The sequence below is a fragment of the Odontesthes bonariensis genome, chromosome 21 (assembly GCF_027942865.1).
Source record: "Odontesthes bonariensis isolate fOdoBon6 chromosome 21, fOdoBon6.hap1, whole genome shotgun sequence".
Taxonomy (NCBI): Eukaryota; Metazoa; Chordata; class Actinopteri; order Atheriniformes; family Atherinopsidae; genus Odontesthes; species Odontesthes bonariensis.
Genome location: NC_134526.1, coordinates 15,608,182 through 15,628,435, shown reverse-complemented (window position 1 = coordinate 15,628,435; position 20,254 = coordinate 15,608,182). Strand labels below are relative to the sequence as shown.

General features: G+C 42.2%; 1 protein-coding gene across 2 annotated transcripts in view; it reads right to left on the bottom strand.

Annotated features, from left to right (window-relative positions):
- Positions 1-20,254, bottom strand: part of prkar1b (protein kinase, cAMP-dependent, regulatory, type I, beta) — a 60,387-nt gene that overhangs the window by 15,006 nt on the left and 25,127 nt on the right. For both annotated transcript variants that reach the window (XM_075453762.1, XM_075453763.1), the window contains 3 exons: positions 10,747-10,808; positions 6,341-6,387; positions 3,187-3,345 (listed from right to left, as the gene is read on the bottom strand). In XM_075453762.1, the coding sequence (XP_075309877.1) occupies positions 3,187-3,345; positions 6,341-6,387; positions 10,747-10,808 (268 nt within the window). The remainder of the gene's footprint in view (positions 1-3,186; positions 3,346-6,340; positions 6,388-10,746; positions 10,809-20,254) is intronic.

Below are 20,254 nucleotides of genomic sequence, written 5' to 3'. Positions count from 1 at the left end.
CGTGGTATAATTGCTCCTTGTTTCCTTTTGTCTTGTGTTCTGTTTGTTGACAGTGGTCTGTCAGTTTGTTAATGGCTTTGTCTGTAAGTGTGTGTTTGAATACCAAGATGACATAACTACATGGGTATTGTATGACTGATGCAACACAATGAAGAGAGTGTTTATCACAAGGAATGGTATTACATTGTTTGCTCAAAGGCAATCTTGGATAAGGAGAGTGGTGGATTGGGTGGATGTGGTGGGGTTTGAAGGGGTCCTTTGACTTTAACTGATACCATCACTGACACACTGTATTATCAGGAACTGTATCATCAACATGCTTGCTGTCTGAAATCGCTTCGAGGCAAATCTTGATCATTCTGATAATGACAAGTACACGTGCCCCTTTTTTGCCACTGCGTCTAATGTAAGGTACGTTCAGGAGGATAATTAGTATCTACACGTTTTTAAGGGCCAAAGTAAACATGTAGGAGCTCTTTAACAGAGATGTATGTGAAATGCTTTCAAGACTGCGGTGCGTCAGATGGTGTGGCCAGGGGCGGATTTTCTCTCGCAGTCGTGATACAGTCATCACTGTTGGGAAATTAAGCACAGGGAGTGGAATCAGCACAGCAGATCCTAAAACCATGACTGCCCCTTGTGTTCTTCGGATTAAATGTCACCACAGAAGTGCAATATTCTGGTTTTCTGGTTTTCTCACAAGTGCATTATTGTGTTTAAATACATAGCCACATTGTTTTTATATTGTTTTTATATTGTTTTTCTATTTAGTATTTATACTTTTTTTTTTTATATAGTACATGCTGTCCCTTTATAGTTATATTGTTATATGTCTGCACTGAAAGGCCTGCACCTTACTTTTTGTTGTACTCGTTACAATGACAATAAAGAAAATCTGAATCTGAATCTGAAGAAGCGACTGGCTGAGAGGGAAGAGAGCTGAACTTTAAAGCTAAGTCAGTTTGGACCTAAGGCTATGCCTCTACCTGGGCTGCTTTTTGTACTGTGCAGTGGTGAGAAAATCTAGTTGATGAAAGTCAGTCCGCAGTTGTTCTCACATCCCTGCCTTTCTCCATCACAACTGGATGGGCAGATTGTGTTCCAAGCCAACTGTTCAATTGTGTGTGTCTTTTGCTTTTTTTGGGGGGTGGCATGAAGAGACTACGTCTGTAATCTGATTAGTCAATCTTCTGTTCTGCAATGACAGTCTAATTGAATCTTGAATTCTATTAAGTGATTAATTGTTTTGCCTTGCAAAGCTAGTCGTTTGTAAGAAAATATCTGACTTTGTTCAATCAACAGCAACAGCTGAAATTCACTCAAGAACACATAACAAAACAGAATTTTATTGCTAAAATTTAGGCTTCATGAAACAGAGTCCATCAGTGAGTGCGAGTGTGAAACGACTTAAATTAGGCTTAATCTCCCAATTTGGAGACCCCGCAGAAAAGCAAGACAGGGGAGCAGATGTGAAAACAATGAAACTGATGGCAGTGGCAACGCACCTTGCGAGTTTCTCACTAACTAGCTGCAGACACAGGCACTCAGCAGAATTTTTACTTGGAAGCGCACACACACACACACACACACACACACACACACATATATATTTGCACAAAGAGAGAATGCTCATTGTGTTGGCTAAAGACGTTGCCAGAATACCACACTTTGTAAAAACAGCTTTACAAATCATTGACAGCAATAATTAACTACAGGTTCACATAATTGCATTCTGTTTCACCCCGTCTCCCCTCCTGCTGCCGCTGCTGTAAGGAATGAAGGAATGAGAGCCAAGGAGAGAGAGAATCCTCTCAAAGAAAGGTTACCCGGGCAGATTGGGCCGTCAGTTTAACTATGCACTCAAGAGGTGACATGAGTGCTCGGCAGGCCAGTGCCAACTTTACACTGAGCTGAATGGTCCAAAAACTCACCTTGTTCCATCTCTGGGAGTTCTGTTTGACATACAACAGAATTTGCAATGCTGGCACTGGCAGAAGGCTTTGATGCATACAGGAGTTGGAAAGGTTAATTGGAGTCAGTCTGATCTTTTTTTAAATAAGGAACATTTGAGGGCGTATTTAGCAGGGAAAGGCGTCTCACACAGACTCACACATGTATAATAATTAGTCATTCTGACACAGCACCCAAAAATAAATGTGCGCATGTGAGTGAGTATGACAGCCAAGGCAGAACACCTAGTGTTTCCACTTTAAACATTTAGACATTCCTACTAGATAAGCTCCTGGAGTGGGAAGTGTGTGTCAAGGAATTAGAATTGACCCTTTCTCTTCTCTCCGGCTCCCATTCACTCCCCTCAGCTTCGACTTTTTTTCCCTTTCTTCATCTAGGAGGAGATCTAGAACAACATTTAAACGGGAGGATATGTGCGTGCGTATATCAGAATGTGCGTGCAGTGTGTGCGCTTTTTGTGTAATTTGAAGTGTTTAAGGAGTCTTAAGTGGCTGAGTGGGAGAAAATATAGTAAGTAAAGGAACATGAAAGATTATTGTAGAGTCTACTGCTGTACATTTGTACTGTGTGTAGATACATCATACTTATTTCTGCATGGTGTCATAGAGGGATTGTTGTTGGGCTATGTGTTTGAGGTTTAATGTTCCATTTAACTTTTTATGAGTTGAGTAAATTGCAGCCTAGTTTCTTCTGAAAAATGGAAAGTGCAAAAATGTTAGACTTTTTGCCCTAATGTTGAACTTTAGAGCATGTGATGAGGATGTAAAAAGTGACTTGAAAGTTTGAAAGATTTGACAGGTATTAAACATTTATGCTTACTTGTCGATGCTGAAATGCCCCAGCTGTAATAAAATCCCATTTAAATGACACATAATATCCAACAATTGAGTCTGATTTTCCGAACAAACAGGTGTTCAGAGTACAGCATACCATTCTATATGCGAAGCTGTTTGAGCTTTCAATGCAGTTCCCTCTGAACATGCAATTTGATGTACACCTTTGAAATCTAATAAGAGCAGAATTTTATATCCCAATTATCTGAACGTTTTTTAATGTCCATTTTAGACTCTCCGTGCACCTTAGAAGTAGTTGAAGTCATGCCAAACTCCCCCCTGTATCCAACATGGTTGCTGATGAATGAAAAGTGTGGGATTTAACGTGCACTTAATCGTAGCACAGGGCACAGTGATGTCCAGTAATATTTGTCATCCATACCATCAGGATGCGTCGATAGCTGTCTCGGTCAATTCCCCACAGTTTAAGATCAGTCTTGGCCTTGACGGTGGCAGCTCTAGGAGTCCCATAGATCAGAGCCAGCTCTCCAAAACTACCTCCTTCTCCAATATTGGTCACCAACTCACCATTCACATACACCTGTGGAGAGGACAATAAAAATGTGATGTGACAACAAGAGTGGAGATTTGACATTTTCCTGCCTTTTCAGTCGCTCCACTCATCCTGACACGCCTTCTAAAACCTAGATTTTCTCTCTCCTCAGTTTCTTCTTCTGTTTGATATGCTCACTGCGCACTTGTCCCTGGGTATTTGATTTACACTAAAACCTCAAATGAGACCACCTAAAAGGCCTTTTATTCCCCCACTTCATTTACCCCTTTTATTTATTTTGTCTTGTGTTGTTAGAGCCTTCCCTGTGGTTTGGGAGTGATGGAGGTCAGAGAGCTGAGGTACACTTTGTGGGTCGACTCTAGCATCTGATACATACACACTCTCACACGGTTGATCACTTACAAGCACACACATGCACAGGTCTATTCAGGCCAGCCACCATAGCTCTACAGACAATACTACCTCAGTGAGGCTCAATGAGGCCGTCTCTGGGGCCGTTACGGTTTTACCTGTCAACACACTATCCACTGTCTTGTTGACTTAATAACACTGAGAGTAAGGAGGGAGAGAAAGAGAAGGAGGGAGTGAGGGTTCACTCCTCTGCTTGCTGCTGTGAATTGCCAGGATTGTTGGAAGCCATTATTCAGATTCGGAATAGACCACAGGGGACTCATCCTTCACCATAGACTGGATTGGCTTCAAAGAGATGCAGAGTGCTGACTGTGGTTACGTCAAGCCTCGAACAATTATGTGAAGTCTTCACTGTTGAACATGCAGTCCCATAAGGTTTTACAAAACTTTCATTCAGCTCCTGGATTTGGAGGACCATTTCAAACGCATAAACGAGAGCAAGAGCAAAGCTCAAATACCAACCAGTAAGGGTGGCAAGCAAAAACTCGGATTAATGACTGTGTGGAGAATGACCGCAAAAAGTCTCAAACAACATATGATGTCTTGCAGCTTTCACTGAATACGCAAACATACTCAACTATGAGCAGCAACTTGTGTGTGGCTGTTAGTAATTAAGAAGTAACGAGTCAAAACTGCTGGAAGGTAGAGTAGCAGGCAGTGTGTTTGTGCTTGCGGTTACTCTTCTGCTTGTGAGTATGCCCACGGGCTTTTTAATTGCGTGTGTGATAGAGTGTCTGTAAATTCTTGGCTTGGCCACTCAGAATAATGATAAAATAAGCTTGTTCTTTCAAAATAATTGCTCGTTAAGCAGAAAGTACTTCAGTGAATCTTATGACTTTTGCCCATAAAATACCAGATATGTGTAACTGAACTAAATTCTTAATTTAATTACAAACAGCATTTTATTTGAAATCATCTTGCATTTTTCGAACGAAAGCTTTCATTTATTTTGTGGTGCAACCATATATAAATACAGACCAATGTCTGTAAGTGAGTAGATTTGTGTGCAGACATGGAAGGGTGTTTACATTAGTGGCAGCTTTCAGGCAGTTTATGGGATGCTGGCAGATTTACACCCCTGTCTAATGAGAGACATCTCCACACTCTAATAACCTCGGCACTGATCTTGAAGTAGTTTGGTGCCAGGGCTGTGGCTGGGAGGCAGCCGCCGTCTGTAGAGATGGAAGAGTGGATGGCGGGGTGAGGTGAAGGAGAAAAGCATGAGATTTGGCTGGGATGAGTTTTTGGGATAGTCTTCCCACAGATTGGGTGCAGGGTGATAAGATCCTGTGGGAGCTGATTCACTGGTGGCAGCCCTGAAGAGACCACATCTGGTTTAACATATTGGAGGAACAAGAATGACAGAAAGTAGTGCTACAGCAGCGGGAGAGAGTGTCACTGCAACTGAGGATCTAATAGAGGATTGGGGCAGAAAGGAAAACCTTTAAAAAAAAAAAAGAGCATGAATATAAAAGATAAGCCCCTTACTTGTTGCTGCTGCAAGCAACAAAATCCCCAGGGACAGAGTTATGGTTACACAAACAGCTTTTCAAGGACCAATCTAGGGCAACAGTATACTCAACAAGATCAAGTAATATTAGCTAATTGACTGATTAAAAAACCAAAGACTGTGAGGTAAGAGGTTAAAACAAACACATTGTTCCCCACTGAAAAGCCTTTGTTGTGAGAATATTAGATGCAACAGAAACCTCGCTGAAGTAAAGAGTAAAAAAAACATGAAAACCTCCTTTGTTTCTGTCGTGTCAAACCACTTAGGTTTGAATCGGTTGTTGTTCAGTCTGATAAATATCCAAAGTGATGATGATAAAGTTTCTAGATACACACTTCTCTTATCTGACCTAAATATAGGCTCCAATGAAAAAACTAAATGCCTTTGTGTAGAGAACAATCAGAGCTCACATCTATTTCACAGCAATCTGGAAATAGATCCCATCACTTACATAATAATATCTGACAAGGCACTATCAGAAACAATAGCAGTCAGAGCAATCAGCAATTTAGTTAGTTTGTAGTCAGTTAGTTGTGATGCAGTCCTTGTATCAAATCACTATCTCACTATTTCTGCTTCCTTCTTTCTGTTTAGGTGGGTCAATGATATTGGCAATCTCTGTGAAGCTCACCGACCTGCTTCTCTCCTCTTACCCGCTGTCTCTGTGCTCGCTGCGGTAAGCTGATAAGGTCACTTCCTGTTTAACTTTCCATCAGCCCCTGTTTTATCTCTCCACTTAACTCTATCGCTCTGTGTCAGGCTTGCTAAGACAAAAGATCTTCTCACTTCGGGTGCCTTCACAGAGTGATCACCTCTAAAGCGCCGTGTTCAGATTGTCATCGGCCTGGAACCAGACTTTGAAGAGAACAAAACATGGGGGCAGTTCAACAACTTGCCCATTTGTGGGAGTGCAAACTGTCTCAACATGAGTGAAGTAGGGTAGGTTTTACATTGAGTCACAAACTTCCTTATAATTCACCATTTAAAACGGGTGAAAGAAAACTTATACGAAAAGAACACATACTAGAATCCCTTTTAACAGAATGTTTTGCTTTGATTAACTTAATGCTTGATCAGATAATGTTTGTGTGTGCCACTTACATCAACTTCACCTTGGTCAATCACATAGAAGTTGTCGCCTTCATCACCTGGAGAGGGTAGAAGAGAAAAGCCATGACAGCTTGAGACGGTGAGAGAGAGAAAGCAACAAAATCAGCTGCCTTTCATCCCACAAGAAATCAGGCTTTTCCTGTTAAATTCACTCATTTCTGGCTAATGTTGTCAATAAATGAGTTTTGATTATCTGATACAGAAATAGAGATAGCCATGGGAGAATGAGAAGGGATTACAGGCACCAAGGGCCTGGGCTGTAAGACTGAGCCTTTACAAGTTATGCACGCTCCACCAAACGAACAACCCACAGTACATTCTTTTAACATTAAAAGTGCCCAAAATGCTTTGTATATATCCATGAGCGCGAAAGAACATTTTGCTCCTCAGCATACAAAGCAAAAGTCAATATTTAAGCATTTTGATTTCATGTCTGTTTAAACAACAGAATTTATTGTTCTTCGGGTCTTAATAAATCAAGGGCCTCTAAGCTTCTGGGCACACCCAGTGTCAGAAGTGCTACTGCCTTCTCCAGAATGCATAATGGGCCAGCCAGTAACTTTGCGAAATAAGGCTCTCACCGGCAGAAAGTTGCAATAACTGCAAGGTTCATTACCGGCGCTTTTATGGTTTAATAGAGGAAACTTTGAAACAGAAGTGCCTGAGCATGCAGAGCTATAACACCTTAGTTTGATGCAAAAGAACAGAGAAAGCCATAGCAGCGTGTACAATTGCAGGCATTAGCTTTCTTTATCCTCTTCTACACACAGTTATTACAGAAGACTATATGTTGTGTTGGAACTAAAAATATGGTCTGCTCTGCTTACTGAAGCTCTGTAGTGCCAATGGCTGACATGTGCAGGGCTTTCAAAGTGAACCCTTTAAAAAAGTCATGTGATCTGGTTGGTTGATGTCCCTTAAAAGCATCCAGTCTGGAGATATGGGAAATCCTAAAAAAGGACTCTGTCAGTCCTTTTTAAGGATTTCCCATATCTCCACACTAGAGCCTGGCTCGGGCCGGATTTTTCTGTCCGAGCCCGGCCCTCAACCGACAGAAAAGTTCTCAAATCCGACCCGAGCCCGAGATTAATTAAAATATTTGTGTCCGAGCCCGCCGGAAGCCCGAGACCAGTGACCAACGTGACTTTCAGTTCTCCAGAAGCTATTTTTCTTTTAATGTCCTTCATAGCGCTTCCAGCCAACTGAGCTCGGCTGCACTGATCGCACGTGTTTAATGTAAAGTTGTTCGAATGTTCGATATGCGTGCGTGCGCACCGAGCATGCATAGACCACAGATGCACACAGATGCATGCTGCACGGCATGAGGCACGAATAGCCTACCAACATTTTCATTTATGCATATTCAATTATTTATGTTTTATCACAAAAACTGACGTTTGCAATGAACTGAAACCTGTCCTCTGGCTGTTTATAATTTTCACGATGTCTGCTTGCTTTCGAGCCCGACCCGAGTCCGACAAGACATTCTAATTTTTTGTCCGAGTCCGGCCCGGCCCGTCGGGTTCCAACCGGGCCCGTCGGGCTTCGGTCGGGTTGCCATACTCTACTCCAGACACACGAGTGCTAAGAGTGCTAAATCTTACAATATAACATAAATGCAACTTGACTCAGAGTAACAAGTGGGTTGTGATACATGTGTCTAAACGACACAAGTATGCATGCCTGTGCATCGTGTAGGTACCAAGTTAGGGTGTGACTGTGTGTATTTTATGTGTGCATGTTCACCTCAAGAGTTGAAAGGCTGAGAGGGCCCTGTGAGTAAAGTTCACAAGAGTTCACACGCCTAATTAATACTTAGTGCAGTTGAGGGCTCGTTAATCATACAGCTCTATTTGTCACACAAAAACGCTCCTCGTCTGTCCTGGTGAAGACCCCAGAGACGCATATCCACACACACTCTCAACCTGCTGCAACCTGGTCCCCGGCTAATTTTTCTTCTCCCTCTTTCATCTCATCTATCGCTCTTTCAGTTCCCTCTCACTGCGTCTCTCTTTTCTTCTGCTCTTCCTGTCTTTTATCACTTTGGTGCCCAAGCCTTTGTTTTGCGCCTTTTGCTTGAGAGTGCAGGCAAATATTTGACCAGAACCTGCACACACACAAAGACACACGCACACACACGTATACTCATGCACACACACGTATACTCATGCACGCTGGTTTATGCCGTGCGGTCTTGTTTCAACACAAGCGAATTGTCGTAAACTCAGGCAGGGTTCCACGGCTTTGCTCAAAAGAGCAACGTGGGTTAGTTCCTTAACCTCTAACGTGTTTCGTACCCACAATGCTGCAGCACCGGTGATGCCCTGTGTCCAAACTGATTTCATGTAGCAATATTTCCAAATTCCAAAGAAATAACCACATATAATGATAAAACTGGATGTAAGCATCAGCCGACAAAACAAACAACAGACAACAGGGTCCAATGAAAATACCTTTACATGCCATTTTGCATGTTCATTCCCCGTGTGTTTATATCACTCCAACCTCACAGGTATAAGTCCTTGCTGTGTCTAAATAGTGTGTGAGTAGCCAGTAGCAAGGTTAGTTTCTTGAAGCTGTACAGTAGTCCAGACATTAGCCATGACATCAGCGCTGTATACACCACTCTCAATATTGTATATAACAATGGACTGTCTGGGACTGGGGCCCTGCAAAGTTAGCTAGACTTATTATCACCAAATTAGGACTGATATACTCCTGAATGCTGTTTTAAGACAAGATGGGAGAGCCCGAGAGGGTGGCTGTCCAGGCACCAACAGTTTTCTGTGTGTGTTTATGCAGCATGCTCCACAGCTGTAAACTATGTGATTTTGGGTAGGTGTTAACATAGTATTATCTGAGAGTGGGAATTTGTCTGCAAGAATGTGTGCTTTCTGTGTTTCAAATATGTGATTAAATGTGTCTGTGTTTGATAGGAGTTTGAAAGAGGGAGACCTGGAAAAATACAGTCTAGTCTCGCTGGCCTGTGTTTCTTCAAAGTACAGGGATGACTTGAGTCAAGGTTTTGATGACTGTTGAGCAGAATGGAGCAAGCTGACAGCTGGTGCAGGATGAAGGAATGTTTGAGTGGGGCAACGAGAGGAAAAGGGAGTGGTAAGATAAAATAAACATGGCCGGTGGTGGCAGTGAAATAGATGTATTCTTTGAGATAAAGCCATTGTGGATAATCTGCAAGAGTGGCGTCCTAATTACTTCCTTTCCATTAAAGTAGTTTAGCGGTTCAAGTCTACGCTATGACAAGGTTAATCGAAGATTGCATCAAAGATCTGGGGGAAATTTCCCTTCACTAAAATTTCCGTATCAATCTTGAATGTTCTTCTTTAGAGGAAAATTCCCTTTCAGAGTTATTTAAAGGGGAACTCCGGGGCATTTGAAGCGCAATCCCATTGCTAGAGGTTGTCAAATACTGACAGTAGGACACAGACTGGTGCAAATCGGCGCTCCCTGTGCGGCGATTCCGCTGTTTGCGCAGCCTGTCATGCTAGCCAACTACGTGGTGGCCAAAGGGCAAGTGCTAAACCTTCCACGTAAAACAACAACTTGCACACAGCAGAAACGTCACACCACTTTATAAACCATCCGACAATAAAGTCACAAGCCTTACCATCAAAACCATATGCATGGTTCTCACATTACTGGCATGGGGATGTTACAAAACAACTTTATAAACAGCATGTAACTCAACGGCTGGTTGTCGGTATGCTCGCGCATGTGAAAGCCCAAAAGAGTCAATGGACGATACTCCCAAATACAAAACAATTATCTTCTCTAGAAAAACTGCGTTCAAGTATTCAAAACATTACAACAATACATGCCCAGTAATATTGTTGTAATGTTTTAAATACTTGAACGCAGTTTTTCTAGAGAAGATAATTGCTTTGTATATGGGATTATCGTCCATTGACTCTTTTGGGCTTTCACATGCGCAAGCATACCAACAAGAGGTAAGTGACATGCTGTTTATAAAGTTGTTTTGTAACGTCCCCATGCCAGTAATGTGAGAACCATGCATATGGTTTTGATAGTAAGGCTTGTGACTTTATTGTCGGATGGTTTATAAAGTGGTGTGACGTTTCTGCAGTGTGCAAGTTGTTGTTTTACGTGGAAGGTTTAGCACTTGCCCCTTGGCCACCACGTAGTTGGCTAGCATGACAGGCTGCGCAAACAGCGCAATCGCCGCACAGGGAGCGCCGATTTGCACCAGTCTGTGTCCTACTGTCAGTATTTGACAACCTCTAGCAATGGGATTGCGCTTCAAATGCCCCGGAGTTCCCCTTTAAATTCTATGATTAATACAACAATATTTGTTTGAATCGACTGTGTCATACAAGGCTAAATCAAACATGAATTGTTCTCATAAACATATGCATACACACCTTGCTGGATAACGGTTTCCCCTGCGATGTGGGTGACCGGGAACATAGCGTCAAATATGTCACTGGAGAAGAAGTAGAGGCAAAGACGGAAGAGGTGGAAGGAAGAAGGAAATAAGAGAGGACATGGTTATAACCCACATACTTGTCATTTTAAAACGTTATACAATTCTCTGAATTGCATACTGCACTGCTTATCTCGTACAAAAGTATACAGTGCACACACAAGACAGTTTCATGGTGGAGTGTGTTATGAAAAAGACAGAAACCATCATCACTGTGTCAACTCTATCAGCAGGTAGTGAAGGCCAAAGAGACAGTCCTGAGAACTCTAGCTGACCCCAACACACACACACATACACACACAAACACACACACCTGCACACCTGCACAAAACACATCCATCTGAATGTGTACACAACTGATTTCTTCATTATCATCCAAATCCAACCAAACACCCACCATCCCCAGTTAAAACCATTATGAAGAACACATGCATGCCAATGGCAACACAACAGTTTCGTTCATCATCAGGCTTCAAAACTATATTATTTCACAAGTGTTGGACTAATCCTTGTGAACTTTGTTGAATGAAAGTACCAGACACATGAGAAGTAAAAGCTTTTGGCCACTTTGTCTGCATCTTTACATCATACTGGTACTGTGCATGGGCTTAACAATGACTGTTTTGTTTCAGCCCATGATCAAAGCCTGCATTTCTGAGGGCATCTTCCTTTAAAGGTGCTGAAAAAACAAACAAAATGACGGCTGCACCTAAGCACTTAATTTCTGTTTCAGCCCAGCAGGGAAAGCGCCTGTTAGACTGTTGCTAATCGGCTGTTTAAATGCATGAAGCCTGAGAAGATTAGAGTTCCACTACTGGAATGTGTTGGGACAAGAGAAGTATCCTTCCTCTCCTCCTCTCTGCCCGTCTCTCACCTTCAGGGTGTATTTATCCATCTAATCAGTTGCATACCGCCCGTCTTATAGAGAAATATAGAAAAAACAATAAAAGAGGGTCAGGCATATCAAAGACATACAAGAACTGCTGAGTGAATGAGGGGCAAGTCTGAGCCCGCGCTCAGTTATGTTTGTGCATGTGTGTGCCACTGAATGTGTGTATTTGAGCCAGTGTGTCTGCATCTGAGTGCACGCTGCCTATGAAAACACACAGGTTTGTACAAAATAATGTGTGGGTGTAGCAATAAGCATGTGCTCCTGACACTGGCACTTGACTATGCAGCGCTAAGCAATGAATAGAAATACAACATGCAGCACGGTATGGACTGTTCATAAAAGGGTTGCTTTTCATAAAACCCCTACGAAAAAGAAAAAAGAAAAAAAAAAGCTGTGGGTCAACAGATGTTGTGGAGAGATCTGAGGATGTTCTTGAGTGGTTTGGAAGTGAACGGACCCCGCTGGTATTTGTTTATGTGACATTGAATAGAAAGCAGACTTAAGAAGGTGGATTTCAGCCAACTACACCCACAGGTAGGCCCTGTGTGTTGCAGCTGGCCATTGACTCACACAGAAGTGTGCAAAAAACACACTTACTCTTTGAAGTGCACAAGCATGAAATAAAAGATGCAAAAAAAAAACACATACTGCATATAATGATCTGGTAAAATGCATGAAATCAGCAGATGCAGCTGTGCATTTCATGACACTAATACACACATTGTAAGTATTATAACATATCTAAGCCCAGGCATTTTATGATGAATACGTCCATAATAGCATGATGATACGACACGCAAGCTAAAACACTTTGATGCGGATTAGTCAGAGCAACATCTGCAGAAGTGCCCTGAACTCTCCTTACATATGTGGCCACCTGTGCTTGGCATGGATTCTATTTATTCCAGGAGCTTTGCAGCAGTTGGTTTCAGGTCACGCATTGCTAATGATGTGATAATTACCTTGGCAAAACACAGAGATCAAAAGCAATGACCATTTAAATGCGTTAGCTGGGAAAATGTAGAGAAAATACAGTCCTTGCACATCATAATGTGTTATGTTTCGACAAAACCATAAACATAAATACAACAATAGGAGTGATTTGCTCCCGAGCGTGATAGGTTGCATTTCGGAAGTGCTTTTTGGAACTGATGATGGCACATAAAATTACCAAGCAGGATGCTCAAGAGTGGGCAACGTACTCCGCACAAGAGGATCAAAGACAAGCAAACCTGTGTTTAAGTAATTACACTTGACCACCTCTCTCTTTCCATGCTCCACCTCTCTTCATCCACTCAGTGAATGCATCGGTGAGCACAACAAAGATACTTATGAAGATAATTGCTTCCCCTTGTCTCTACCATCTCTCTTTCTCTTTCTTTATCCCCAACTTCCTCCATGTCTGTCCCCGATCACTTTTTCCCCTTCGTCTCCCCTTTCATTTCCCCCTTTCTTCGCTCTAATTCTCTCACTGCCCCACCTATTTCTCCCATCTCTTGGTCTATCGCCCCCCTAGATGAAGTGATTAATCTTGTCCTTTCCGCTACCTGTAGCCCCTCTGACCTTATGAAAAGGCAGAGCAACCCCACTAACAATGGCTGTGCTGTTCTGACAGAGACAGATAGAAAGACAGAGATGCAAAGAGACCCCGCAGAGAATGGAGGGGTGGCGGGGCTAGGAAGCTCATCTCCACCAACCCTAAGCTAAGTAACAAAGCGTCTGTCATGGTTGAGATACGTGGAGATGCTTCCAAACAACACATATGTTTGATATGTAAAAAAAAAATGCACTCAATGGTGGAACTGACCATCAAAACTGATATTAGAAACAAGAGACACCTCACGTGCGCTGTGTTGTGCTCATTATGAAGCGATGCATTTTACACCAAACTGATTATGATGCTGTCAGCTCAGGCTGCAATCTGTCGGTGAACATACATGCACGAATGTGAGCCTTTCTATGCTCCTTCAAACATTCTCAGACGCATGCCCACAACCGTGGAGCAACAGCTTATCATTGTTCTCAAACGCTCGTAAAAAAGGTGTTTAGCTTGGGGGATTTCAGTCATTAATTAAATCAAATCAGACCAGCTTGTTGTGGCTGGATTGCTTGTTGCTCTTCCTGGCTGGCAATGACAGCCTCCCTCTCTCACACACCTCCTCTCACCCTCTTAATCTCTCTTCCAGCACAGCTGTTTATTTGTTCAGCAGCTAACATCTTATCTTTTACATTACTACATCAACAGACAGCGCTGCCATTACACCATTAACACCAAAGGGCTCTTTAGCAGCACGGCGTGCCGCCATGTCTTTGTGTTTCTTAATGAGCCGCAGAATGTTGAGTTACACAACACCTTAATGGGGAGCCCATCCAGAATGCTCGCTCTATCTGAATAGCTGAGGTTTTATAATACGCAGAACAATCAACAACTGCACCGCATATGGGAACTTCCTGGGTCTCTAAGTTGTGTCTCAGCTTCGCAGCAACATGCCACTGGCTTGGCTGGCAAAGTGTTCCTGTCATTAAGTCTTGAAGGATTAGTTTTCGCTGCCATAGTTGATTGTAATTCAGGGTGTTGATCTCGTGAATAAGAACAATCGTCTTTGTGATGCCAGCCTAAACAATTCCACGATATGAATGATGGCCCGATAACACCAAATGTACATTCTGTTTGCAAAATACGTGTGAAATCCATGGGAAAACAGACAAGGTGATCGAGTCATATGTGGCTGTAAAAAGACAAATCGCTCCCCTTTTTTCATTTCTGATTATTTCACACATCTTTCAGCCACTAAGATAGAGGTGCAACAATGAGTAAGCAGTGACATGAGAATGGGGCCGACATATTTTCATGATTCCTGCGAGCTGTTCTTGCCAACACTTCAGAAACCTGGGATTTTTAAACCGAATCTCTGCAACATATCAAACTGTAGTCTACCTAGAATTAAAAGCTTTTGGAGGACTCTCCACACTTTCAACCACCTTAAGTGGCAGGTAGCTATGAATAACACATAATAAAGTACTGATTTTTGTTTGGCTGCTGCTGTGATTAGTCAGCATAACACTTAAAGCATGAATTGAGTCCCAAATATGAGCATGCAAACATAAATTAGATTTCCACTGATGAGTGGGGTAAAAGGGGGCTGTTTAGCACGATGATAGTAAGCTGGAAAAACATCTTTATGAGGCTGACTAAGTGCTGCGCTGTTTAATGTCCATTGTTTAAAATTGTGCACGAGCCAAAGTTACTCACATGGAACAACTAACTCACCCCACTGAGCTTTACGGGTAGACACAATAGTTTTGCTTTTAAAGTACATCTGCAATTACATAACATTACAAGCAAGCACAGGCACCGAGGACTCAAAGGCAGACAGGCACACCACTGATAACAGGCAACACTATGGGAGAGTGAGCGAGGGAAAAGCGAGGAATAATTACAAAGACCTTAAGCATTCAGGGTGGATAGTTACGACATAAAAGCTCTTAACACGTGTCCGCTTTTAAAAATAGGCCTTTCAGACTCTGAGGGTTGCTGCAGTAGTTTGAATTGTCAAAACAAACCATAATCGCCAAATCCCAACAGCAGCTCATTTTCACAACATCGTTTTTCAACAACTCAACTGCCTTTTCCTAGTTTGCCAGTGGATTCGGTGGTCATGTTTCGAAAACTTCAGTCTGGTGAACATTATAAGACGCGGCTGGCATTATTATTAGCTTTGCTTTTGTCTCACAACTCTGAAATCCTTTCAAAATCGTGACAGGACTTCAGAGTAAATTGGACAGATATTTTTTTACTCGGCCATATAGAAGTGGCTGACATTAACATATGTGGAGATTTCAGTGGGCTCAGTTAGTTTGTAATTAAATGACAGAAGTTGTACTTGGAACTCAGAGAGGGCAGGGAGGACAATGTGTTAAAACCACACACCTGGCTCTGGTTGGTTTATAAGGGGTGTAAACCTATATGCATCCTGTTGCCTTTAAATGTGGATGTGTGTCTCAGTATGTGTGCATCACAGGACTAAAGTACCTGAGGGCTAGAGCGTTCATGCTGGTGATCTGTGACTTGTGGACTTCTGCTAAAACCTGGTGAGGGAATCTGTCATTTACACAAACTGCTATGATTAGACCACCTGAGAGAAAGAGAGGAGGGGTTAGTTATGTGGGGAGTTGGCGAGAAAGAGTTTAAAATACAAAGTCTGTATCATTTAGGTTTTCCCAAAACAAATCCCTCTATCAAGGTGTTCAAGGTAACCTAACTAAGCCCCCAGAGCTGATTGTGCAAAGAAGAGTGTGGTCCAAGTTGATGAGCATGATGGACAACACTGCCCACTCTCTACATAACATCGTGTTAAAACAACAAAGTGTGTTCAGCCAGAGGCTACTCCAGCTTCTCTTCACAACAATACAAGAGGTCGTTCCTGCCAATAGCAATCAGCATACACAATGATATTTTAAGATGATTAATGAAAAAGAAATTTCCAAGATAATAATTTCTCTTTGGGACTAACAAAGTTTTCTTTTCTTTTTTTTCCAATTAATTCTTCTCTCGAGCTTTTCATTAGTTCTGTTATTGCCAAGCTTTGTGAAAATGTGAAATATCAAAGTATTTACAGACTGAGCAGATAAAACAATATCTGTAATACTTAATATTAATCAAGTGTCAGATGCATATACTCCTGGTTCAGCCTGTCTAACCATACCTGACCCATAAGAAAAGTACTTGGAGTATTACGCTGATGATGTCACATATCATATTCAAAATCTCCTGAGAACCATGAACACTTCTTGACTTAAAATGATGCATAACTCTGAAACAAAATGGTCAAACCCTAATTTTGTGAGCACATCTCACATACACTCAGCATTTTTTTGCATGATGAAAATCGTCAACTGCTGAGCAAGCGATGGATTTCTTTAATCCTACGAGGGAGGTTAAAGCTGCAGTCTGCAGGATTTGTTGTTGTCATACGTAAAGTCCTAATTTTTGGCATTCTAAGAGTTTACATGATCTATCAGAACGCTTGAAGTTGAAAACGGTGACCTCCATAGTCGCAAAATGCAAGAAATGCTTATTTTTTAACCGAAAAATAAAAAGTTATTCAACTTCCTGTCCCGCCCCATCAAAACACATGAGAACTCGTGCACGTCTACGTGCACGCCAGATGCGCGTACACGACTCCTCATTCATCAACTCACCTGTCATTTGCGATCATGGAAGACACAGTAAGTAGACTAGCCCGCAATGAAGTTCAATAGTCTAGATAAATAAGCGTGGGGACGAGCCTACCTTGTATCGCGCGTGCACAATCGGTGATTGACAGGCAACAGAGCCCAGCTCGTAACCTGATTGGTTACCTTTTACCGGTCCGGTCTGCAATTTTGTAAACAAACCTGCTGGCTTTGGAGGGACCTAGCGGGACATATAGGGGACCTAGAGAACTCTTTTTTTTTTTTGTATTGGGGTATTTAATGTACTACTTTCAGAATCCCCGGACAGTTCCAGGCATTATGCTTGAAAAAGAGTTGCAGACTGCAGCTTTAAAGCAAAGAGGAGACCTGTCAAACCACAGCTTCTAACTTTTGACACTAGTGGCCAGTAGTAACTGGGGGAAAAAAAAGAACAAAAATCCACAGCTTTAAATAATCAACAGTGAGGTGAGTTGTGGAGAGAGGACAAACTGACGGGAGCTTTCTGGAGATCTTTGAGACTAACAAAATTAGCAGTCTTCAAATGAAATGTTCTGAATTGCCACTGAGGGGGAACTCGCATCAACGTTATGAAAAGCCAATTCAGACTAATCGCATCCTCACCATCTGCGATACCGACAGGAGTACCTGTGCTGTACAATAACCAACAGTTTTAACAGCAGGCTGTGATAACAAAATTAAACTTTCAAATCTGATCCCAAAAACAAATTCGTCCTCCTCCACAAACCCAGAAGTGCACATATTCATGTGGGAGTCAGGGCGGTGAAAGTTAGCGCCGCGAGGTGAAGGAAGAAAAGACCAGCCTGAGGACAAAGAGAGAAAAAGAGTATCATCACAGTAAATATCATCACATCACAGTATCATCATTGTGAGTGTATGTCTAACTAGGATCTTTGAAATAAAAGAAAGCGGTACTTTATTAAGATATATCTCCTTTTTTATCTTTCGTACCATGCGCATTACTTATTTTGAAGATTCGATGTAGAATTAAAGAGACAAATCAAAAGATTTCAGGCTACTCTGGTGGCTTTCTGGTGACATTGGCAGAGGCTATCTGCTCCCCTTTTGATGCACTGATGTATGTGTCTAGTCTGACAAGACCGTTTTACAGCCCAACCTGATGATCCAACACACACCACCTGCTGGTGCAGCCATGATGTCAGCCCAAAAACATCACAAACAGGCCCAACCCTGCTGCCTCTCCCCTTATTTCCTCTCCCTTTCGCTTCTTGCCCTCACACATTTTCTTCATATTATGAGGAGGCATCTGTGCTGTTGCTTAACTTTACAAAAAAAAAACTTATTTTTTTGTTCTGCTTAGTTCCACTAATTGTCCTTATGCTGTCAGCCTCGCTCACATTTTCAGTACTCAGGGATTTTCACACTTTCTTAAAGCCCCTCTCTCTGTTATTCTTGCCCTGGGGCAGGAAAAAGCGAGCTCTTCCTCCACTTAGAAAAAAAGGGTCAGGTTGAATCAGGCGCTGACAGGACTAAGCCTCTACCTCTCTCATGTGTCTACAGCGGCAGACGTGTCGCTGCAATGAGAGGAAAAGAGAAGAAGGTGGGTGGGGGGGCATATTCCCTTTCTAACCCCTCATTTTAAGGTTGTAAAAAGTGATTAAACTCAATGTGCATATGCATGTATAGATAAAACAGCTATATGAATTCTGCACAGGTGCCAATAACTTTGCCCCTCTCATTCACTCACACACATACACGCACTTATCCTTACAAGTTACTAAAGATCACAAGGAATGCCGCCAACCCCGGGGTATGTGTGTTCCCCCCCCCCCAACCATTCCCACCTCACAGACAACATGAACTAGAACAAGATAAGCATTTGAGTAGCGGATCAGGATGTAAATTGCCCTTTGTTGGGGTTTAAACCTGAGAGTTGTATACACAACATGGCACATTACACATGCAAGCTCAAACACATATACACGCTGACACAGAGATGGAGGAAACACCCAGGGGTGAGGGAAGAGGAAAGGATGGATGAGTAGATGACTGCGTGGAAATAACTCAAGAATCTGTCCTCTGTGAAACAGCTAAAAAACGCTTTATCGTACTTATATTGTCCTTATATATGTATATTTGTAAGTTTAGATATTTGTGCATTTGTGTTTGAACCTTCTCAAACAGCAGATAGGGTGTTGCACATAGCAGTGAGGTAATGGTGCACTGGGTGCATGCAGGAGGAAGAACCAGCTGACGTTCAGTAGCTGACATCTGACTGACGTAAGGCCTTCCCAGCTGTGAACCTCCACAGTGTAGACCCGAAGAGTGTTGAGCAACCAGCTAAAACCTTGTATACGCTCATAATGTTAACATTAGAAAGTGTCCTAATGTTAGGATATCGCTGACCAGAATTTAAGTGCAACAAGAATGCACACAGTGTAAACACCCATTTGTTACAAAGGCATGGAACAATTATCTTACTAAGCCTAGACAATATCAGTTTGACAATGATTTAAGGGAAATTAATTTGCAACAAATAATATGGATTCTATATTTCTGTTGTGCCTTTGAGTGGGTTATGGATATCAAATCAGAACTGTAAAGTAGAAAGTAAATAAAAGCCTGAAAACAATGAGTCAGTGATGCTGATGTTTCTGAAGCAATTTTAAAAATGTTTCATTTTTAAAAAAAACTCAACTGCAGGTCGCAGGAGCAGAAACGCAGCTCCACAATTAATAAAATCGGTGGCCTCTTCAATCCTACTACACACATGGAAATACGTGTAAATTGATTGATGCAATGCAAGAGACCCCCCTGCTACTGAAAATCAACAGAATGGCTTCTACTTCTTAACTAACCACAGAGATGTAACTTTTTGCAATGTGAGGACCTAACCGACTGCATTAGTCTTGATACTTTTGCAGGAAACTATGACCAGAAAAGCCCAGTCACTTAATTACGGCCTGAAATCTGAAACAGTAACTCTGTGAAATTCCCCATACTCAAGCTCATCAGGCATAGAAATAGGCTGAGCGCCTCTAATCTAAATGAAACTCAAACAGAATGACACCATCAAACCAACAAGGAGGTCATGGGAGAATAACAAGACTGTTGTCTGTGCCTGTGCACTGGAACCTATCGCAGTAGCATAGACAAAGCAGACGTGATGTATACAATAGGAGGCCATGGGGCAACCCAGGCGATTCTGTCAGGCGCTAGGCTGCTCCATCCCTGGCCAATGTGTGGTGGTCAGTGTGTGGGTTTTACTTTGGGCCTGACTGAGCTATAAAGGCAATGAAGGGTTGCAGGAACACCATGTTCTCACAGCAAGGGGAGACATTGGCTTGAAAGTTGCTGTCATGCACACATGCGCATATTT